At 40.6% G+C, this 8595-nt stretch overlaps 1 protein-coding gene and 1 pseudogene across 1 annotated transcript; both read right to left on the reverse strand.

The window, feature by feature from the left end:
* Positions 1-808: 808 nt before the first annotated feature.
* On the reverse strand, positions 809-2879 carry LOC110321662 (annotated as a pseudogene).
* Positions 2880-6848: 3969 nt separating this feature from the next.
* On the reverse strand, positions 6849-7334 carry LOC110321731 (olfactory receptor 51I1-like). The gene has a single exon (XM_021198217.1). The coding sequence runs from the start codon at positions 7332-7334 to the stop codon at positions 6849-6851; it is 486 nt and encodes a 161-aa protein (XP_021053876.1).
* Positions 7335-8595: the final 1261 nt, after the last annotated feature.

Consider the following 8595-nt stretch of genomic DNA (forward strand, 5'->3'; position numbering starts at 1 on the left):
CCAAGTTGTTGGTCAAGGTAGAATCCAAGATACCACCACCATCATGATCCCCGAACGAACACACACACACACACACACACACACACACACACACACACACACTGTTGCTGTTGTTCTTGGTTGCCTTCCAGAACATCAAAGTATGATTCTTTTGCTAAAAGCATTTCATACTTCAGTCACAGGAGTTGGAGACATCTAGCTGGTAGTATCTGCAAGTGTCCTGACTGAAGCCTCACTCTCATACTGTACTCTGAAGGCACTATGCAAGCTGCCAAGGGAGAAAAGTTCCCATCAGTGGTAANCACCTCTAAAGCTTGAGAACCGCAACCATGACAAGACCTGNAAAATANCTNTAATAATACAATNGTGNCACTTGAGTCTTTGGTGCAACCAACTGTCTTTGCCTGGTCAGCTGCCTGGTACTGCCAACCAAGTTATGAACCTATGGCTGGAAAGATCATGGGCCCTAGGGGAAAAACCCTAGTTCTACTACATAACAAACATGACAGAGTTTCCAGCTACCTTCTTAGCCGCATTAGTAAGTGCAGCTCTCACTAGTCATCAAAGAAGCTTCATTTTGAGGTGGATGGAGATTACCAGAGAGACACACACAGCTGGCCAATATGCACAGAGTATGTGACCAAGGGATCCCAGGCCTAAAGGAGACATTTATGATACAACTGTTACACCTAAGACTCAGGGAAATATCATGGAGGTAAAGGGGAGGAAAGATTGTGAGGGTCTGAACAAGGTCAGTGGCTGAAGAATACTGTCTCCAGCTGGACAGGAGAGATGTTCCCAAGGATTCTCAACCAAGTAGCTGCCTGAATAGAAAATGACTACAAATGTCCCAACATGGGTAGAATATTTCACAAGAATCTACCTCTAGATGGTAGCTGAGGGAAGGAAGGAAAACTGATATTTGTTTGTTCAGCCTAATATCTGCACAAGGCAGTTGGATCAAGTCTGAGTGGTTGCAATAGGAATGGGAGAGAATATTTCTGTGACAATATGGAAGTTGTTTTAAAAGAATTGGAAGTGGGGCCATGAGTGTGCAACATTCTTTAGTGTAATACACAGACCCATGGATATGATCCAAGGCAGAGTTAGAATGGCTGTATAGCACAGAGGATTATAGATGGCTACAATGCGGTGGTCATAACTCATGCCCAATAGGACTCCTGACTCCATGCCAGGAAAAGTGTGAATGAAGAACATTTGTGCCAAACAACCATCAGAGTCAATTCTGTAGCTGGAAAGAACCCAGATGTCCCTCAATAGAGGAATGGATACGGAAATGTGGTACATTTACACAATGGAGTACTACTCAGCTATTAAAAACAATGAATTTATGAAATTCTTGGGCAAATGGATGTATCTGGAGGATATCATCCTTAGTGAGGTAACCCAATCACAAAAGAAGTCACTAGATATGCACTCACTGATAAGCGGATATTAGCCCAGAAACTTAGAATACCCAAGATACANTTTGCAAAACACANGAAAACCAAGAAGGATGACCATTGTGTGGATACTTCCTCCTTAGAATAAGGAACAAAATACCCATGAAAGGATATAGGTACAGAGACGAAGTTTAGAGCTAAGATGAAAGGATGGACTATCCAGAGACTACCCCATCCAGGAATCCATCCCATAATCAGCCACCAAACCCAGATACTAATGCACATGCCAGCAAGATTCTGCTGAAGGGACCCTGATATAGTGGCCACTTGTGAGGCTATGCCAGTGCCTGGCAAACACAGAAGTGGATGGAACACAGTCAGCTATTGGATGGAACACAGGGCCCCCAATGGAGGAGCTAGAGAAAGTGCCCAAGGAGTTGTAGGGGGCTGCAACCCTGTAGGTGGAACAACAATATGAACTAACCAGTACCCCCTGAGCTCCTGTGTCTAGCTGCATATGTAGCAGAAGATGGCCTAATCAGCCATCATTTGGAAGAGAGGCCCCTTGGTCTTGTAAACTTTATATGACTCAGCACAGGGGAAGGTCAGGGCCAAGTAGTGGGAGTGGGTGGGTAGGGGAGCAGGAGCAGGGGTGGGGATATAGGGAACTTTCAGGATAGCATTTGAAATGTAAAGAAAGAAAATAATAATAAATTAAAAATGAAAAAAATGAAAAAAAACACTAAGACAGAGTTACCTAGATATGTTTGTCTTTGTACATAAATTAGACCTTCAGACAGTCAGTTTGGCTGTGGTTGCTGCCTGGCAGAAGACTACAGTACGAGCAATTCTTTCACAACACTAAAGTTATAAGAAACGTTTTAAGTTTAAGTCCCCTTAAGAGAGACTGTCCAAATTAGAGGAATAGACAGTCAAATTGTTCCCTTAGAATCTGTGCTCACTGCAGGAGAGCCAAGATGCTCAGATTAAAAAAATATTTACGTTTGAGTTCAGAGCAGCCTCAGGGAAGCTTGTGCAATGTTTCTTCATATTTTGCAAACCATGCCTGAGGAAGTTCTTGGGACCTCACCCCTCACTGCTTTCAGGGGGATTTCTTTAGCTGAACAACATTTGTTTCAGAACTACCCAGGTGTTCATAATAAAGTTTAAATTCAAAATTTAAAAAAAGAAGTCAATTCTGTAGGCATCAACCCAAAGAATGCCCATAACAGTGGGCAGTGTGGGCACAGAGACTCCCACCTCAGTGATGGCCAGCATGGAGAGGAACAGGTACATTGGCTCATGGAGAGCTGACTCTTGCTGCACTGCTGCCATGATTAGGCTGTTGCCCACAATGGCAACCATGTACATGACGAAAAAGGGGATGGAGAGCCAGCAATGTTGGGCCTCCAATCCTGGAATGCCAGTCAGGAAGACTGATAGGAGGTCAAGACTTTCATTGTTCTCTGCTCCCATGACACCAACAGTAGAGATAAGTTTTCACCTGCATTTGAGACAAACTTCAGTTAGCTCAAACCTGTTAAGTCACACTTATTAGCATCCCTGCAGAAATTGACATCAGGGGGTGAGAAAACTGATGAGTGAAGTAACATAGCAGACATTCTCCTCTTTCTCCCTGGTTCCCTTAAATCCCATTACTCACTTGTTGCATGTCAAAGAAGCATTTCAGATTGCTCCATCTCATGAGAGATTGCTGTTTTGTTTGTTCACTTATAAAATTAATGTATAAAATTCTCACACTTGAATGTGTAGAAGGTAGAGAATATTGATATTCAGGGCTCATGCTTCTGGTGTTCTAAGGTGGTAAAAGTGAACCACACTTTGATCTGGGTTAATCATCACAGAGTTGAATTGCCACTCTGTATCTGGAAGCCTGCAACTGTGACTGCAATTCCCAGAATACCAGAACACCTGGGTAAGCAATCATACCCATGTCTTCTCACTCTGTTCCAGACAAGAAGAAATACATGGATTAAATTGAGATTCTGACTTTTGAGGGCATGAAGTTAACATTCTGGGTGAAGATGCAAATGCACAAGCTACTTCTGAATGGAAAGCATAGTTCATCAAACCCATCAATAACAATAATGTTAAAAGTAAATTCTCAGTACAACAAAATGAAATAGATAAACTTTCTCTAAATTTTTCTTATCTTTATTATGTGTTGCTTTATATATGATTAACTCCAATATACTATAGTTCAACTTATATGTTTTATTCATAATCTTGCTATGACATCTTGCTACCAAACTGTCATCCATGGTCCACTTAATTATGCTCAATAATTGAATGTTTACTGCAACCTAAAAACGCTGACGTCAGCCTATCTTATTGTCGTAAAGAGAAATTTCTTCTTCTGGATCTGAATATCCATGTAAACATTAATCTTAATCTGTGAGTATATAATTTCTTGTGTATCTGTTATTTCAATATCCATATCTGCCACTACTCTGAAACGCTATCAGAAAATAGGGAGAGTGTTGATTTTCTCCAATAAATATTAATAATTTCTCAAGTTTAAATACATAGTAGATGTTTATAAAATATCAGATGAATACATAATTTAATATGTAATCAAAACCTAAAAGTTTTAATATGGCACTTTATTTTTTTCTCCTTATTGCATATTTATAATACTAAATTACTTTGTCTACTTCTCAAAGTATCTGGATTTAACACCCAGGTTTTCTTGACAAGATTACCATTGCTTAGGAAATTTAACACAGATAAATAATGTGATGCATAATTTGCATGGTGACAGCTTTTCATAATCCTGTGTAAGCATAAATAAAAAGTTATCTCAATCCTGATCTTTATATTATTTTAGAGACGTTTTATATTTTAACAGTGACATTCTTCCTTCAGAAAAATGCTAGAGTATTTATAACAAATGGTGACAATCATTTATATTTTACAATATTTCTACTCAGAAGTATGCTTGAACTTCTGGAAAACATATATACTCTTACATTTAAAGCCTAAATTCTCAGGCTCACATATTGCCCATGAAGTGAATCTCTTTCAAAGTTACCTTCTTAATGCTTTGCAGATTCCTGCATCATTCTTAAGACAGTCTACAGTTTAGAACTGTGGCATTCTACTACTGATTCTTTATTTCACTCTAAAAATATTAAAGTTCTGTTGATTCCCACAAAGGGAAATGTTCCCAAATCATTCTGGTTTCTTGTTCTGAGGATCTTATTCTTTCCCGTTATTGGCACCCAGTTTTCTTTAGGAAAACTTACCATGGCATCACTTGGAACTGAGAGGCAACTCTGTGTTGGCTACAGAGTTTATACTCTAGAGGCGAGTAATTCCCAGCAAGTGGTCTTCCTTGCTTTACTTTTTTATCATTTGTATTATATAGTGCTATGGTATCTGACTAAAGGTTAAAACCTGTGAATATGAGTTCAATGAGATTGTTTGGAAAACTAGTGACATTCAATGAAAAAAATTGACTTCCCAGCCAGTCATGATGGAGCATGCCTTTAATCTCAGCACCTGGGAGGCAAAGGCAAGCCAATAGATCGATACTTAAAAACACACTTCTTGTACACATACCAAGTTCAACATCACCTGAGAGGACTATATGAAGGAATTCTTATATGTACAGTTGGCCAAAGTTCATAACAGTTCCACTAGACTTGAATAATTTCTTTGGACCATGTTCTCCATGCTTCTCCAAAGGAAGCCTCCACACTGAACAAAAGAAATTATGCCTTTACCCAAATACTCTAGGGAACTGTTCCAAGTTAACAGTATCAGAATGTTGGCTCCTCCCTCTAAATGGTGTCCTGCCTTTTACAGGCATGCTGGGGGTCGAGCAGCCTGAGCACAGCAGACCAGCCGGAACACAGCGTCCTCGGACCGCCCACTGTCAACGCCCACCGTCGCCTGGACCGCCCACCGCTGCCTGGACCTGCCCGCCATTGCAGCACCTGCCCGCCACTGCCAGGACTGCCCATTATCGCGAGAACGCCGTGGCAACTTCAAAGGACTCAGGGGAATGCTGGGAACCCTTCTTTGTACTTAAGCCAGTCCTGACAATAAAGATTCGGGCTTTGATCAGACATTTTGCCAAGGCCCCATATTTCCTTTCGCAGCCCTGTTCCTTCTCAGGAGTTCCCGTCCTCCAGTTCGGATCCACAGTGGTTCTGCAGGCAGAACCACACGTTTGGCGTCCAACGTGGATAAGTGAGGAGATTATTCAAACACAAACTGCTCCAGAATCTCTGTTTCATAGACTCAGAGAAGGGACTCTGGAGTTGACATGGCCCACAAACTTCCAGGTGTGGTTTATGACGCTGGTCTGAGAATCACACACGGAGAACTGTGTTTCCAAACACTTAGGGCTAATGTCCTATCACTCTTACCTTACACACAACACTTAGTAGCTGGAAAGTTTTCAAATGCCCACTAAGCTTTGTAAGCTATAATCATCAAGTTCTTACTTAATTCACTTCTTATTTGGTAAGCTGAATATGGAGCCAAATTGTGTTCTCTGAAATACTAAGTGGTATGACTATGTTGTTTATTAAACCATATCTGGAGAGTTTAGCTTTAAAACTTTCCTGGGAAAATATTTTGTCTCAGGCAATTTTTTTTCTAGCAAGACCTAAATGTTCCCTTCACCCTTCCATCCTGAAGGAAACACTCTACTGAACCTGTCTGACAAATTCGCAAGCTATTCCCTACCCACCTAATATAGCATACTTTTATTTCTACAAATACATATCAACACCAAACCTCTATAGGATTATTCTGTATTCAAATTTTCTACCTCATTCTGTGTGATTTTAGAATCCCCTGTATTCAAGCCAGTTTGCCCTGCAGGACTCTGTAATTCCTAAAAAAAATAAATAAATAAAAAGCACTTTCAGGGCATCAGTTGCTGCTTCTACATCTTTTGACATGTATATCTTTTCGTTTAACAATGTGTTATGCTCACCATTATAACATTCTCAGAAACTAACAGAAGGACTCTTATAGTCAGTGGCCAATAACTAAGTTCACTATTGTATAAATTAGAATATTCTTTTTTCATCATTATATTGGATATTTTCTTTATTTACACTTCAAATATTATTCCCTTTACCAGTTTCCCCACACACCAAATTATTCTTTTATTGATTCCAAAATCACAACTATTGAAAGCTTAAGGCCTCTACTTTGTTTCAACAATATTATTAAATTTAGCAGGCAAGTTTTAGTCCCTTCAGTTACACAGCTCTCTCAGGGTCTGCCACATTCCTCAGGTCTGAGATTTATGGAAGACTTTGAGCATCCCTTTGCGGATCTCCTTGGTCTTCACGCTATAGATGATGGGGTTGAGCATGGGAGGTACAAACAGATAGACATTGGACATCATAACATGAACAACAGCTGGAGGACTTTTCCAGAAGCGGTGGATCATGGAGACAGCAATTATGGGCACATAAAATGCCAGTAACTTTTGGCAAGGATACCCAGACCCATAGCCAAGATGCGGCTATTGGTAAGCACAGTGGAATAGCGTAGTGGGTCACAGATAGCCACAAAACGATCAAAGCTAATGGCAAGCAGTATGCCCGACTCCATGAAAGAAAACATGTGAATGAAGAACATCTGGACCAGATAGGCATCAAAACCAACATGGCAGTAATTGAAGCAGAAGGTAGCAAGCACAGTAGGAAGTGTAGATAGGGACACTCCTAAGTCATTGAGAGAGAGCATAGAGAGGAAATAGAACATGGGTTGGTGTAGAGGAGGTTCCCGAATGACCAGAGCGAGGATACTGAGGTTGCCTGCAATGGAGATGAAGTAGAGGAAACAGAAAATCAGGGCAATCCAAGCTTGGCCTGTGTTCATCCCAGGAATGCCTGTCAGCTGTAGTGTGGCTGGCTGGAAGGGCATGCCATTCAAGCCTAGCATGGTAGGCAGGTGGGAGAAGACAGATGAGGATTAGGCCCAAGAGAGGACGTGAGGGAAGTTCTTCCCTTTCCTTCTTTCAGAAGTCCTGTCTCCAACACAAAATGTCAGGGATAAAATATATGTGCCTAGATTCTGCCCTGCCTATTAGACTATTAGTTCTTTGATAATGGATCATATCTTCATTTATTTCTCTACTGCCAGGCCCAGTATATGCCTGAGAACAGAGGGAAGCTCTGTGAAGAGCTGACGATCAAATGCAGACTACATGCATAGAGCCCTCTGGTCATTACCATTAGGTACAATATCCTACCACTTCTTCATATACTCCAGAAATCATATACTTGGAATTGAAGAGAAAAATAGAAATTAAAATAGACCAAATAGGAAAATGGCCATGCTTTTGGGAACTTCCCAACTGATAAGATAGATAAACTACATGCAGTCACAAAATTCAGATCAAATAACCTTTAACCAGACTTTGCCTCAACCTTCCAATGCAATGGTCATCTTGAAATTGTCATCACAAAAATTAAAATTCTAACTCTCAAATCTTAAATTTGATGATTTTCTACTTCCCAGTTAGACCTCTAATGCTTTGCACTGTTTAGGAAGCACTATAATTCTTTGTTTTCTCTGGATTACTTTTATATCCTTCCTGATACACTCCCTACTAAGACAGTTCCCTGTCCTGTCCTGTGGGACCCAGTTAGTTGGGGGAATCTGAGGGGGACCATGCCTGAAAGAAAAACGGGCAAGAAAGTAGGAGCTAGATCAAGTACACAATCCTGTCAAGGTCTTGTTTATTGTGGGCAAGGTTACAGGATATAAGTGGTAAGAAGGAGAAAGTTAAGAGGGAGAAACTTGCAGCCCAGGGGCAGGGGTGGTACTGAATACCTGCCCAGGAGCACACTCTTAACTCAGGGAACATCCTGTGTTTTTTCCTGGATAGTTTGCAGTTACTATTATCTGATCTTAGAGATCTGTCCACTGTCATTGCAAAAGGTCAGAAGTTTCTCAAGAAGGGAGGGGAACTTTGGCTTATAGCTCAGTGTCCATCTCCAACAGTGCCCCTGACCTCTGACTTTCTTTTCTTTGAAATCCACATAGGAAACTACAAAAAAAAAGAAAAACAACATTTCATTGAAGTTACATTTGTTATTATTATTATTACTTACAATTTAAATGTATTCACACCTTTAACCATCCTTACCTCAGTTTTCTGAGCAGGAGTCTCTCCTGTTTCAAAGGCAGGCACACTACT

The sequence above is a fragment of the Mus pahari genome, chromosome 1 (genome assembly GCF_900095145.1).
Source record: "Mus pahari chromosome 1, PAHARI_EIJ_v1.1, whole genome shotgun sequence".
Classification (NCBI taxonomy): domain Eukaryota; kingdom Metazoa; phylum Chordata; class Mammalia; order Rodentia; family Muridae; genus Mus; species Mus pahari.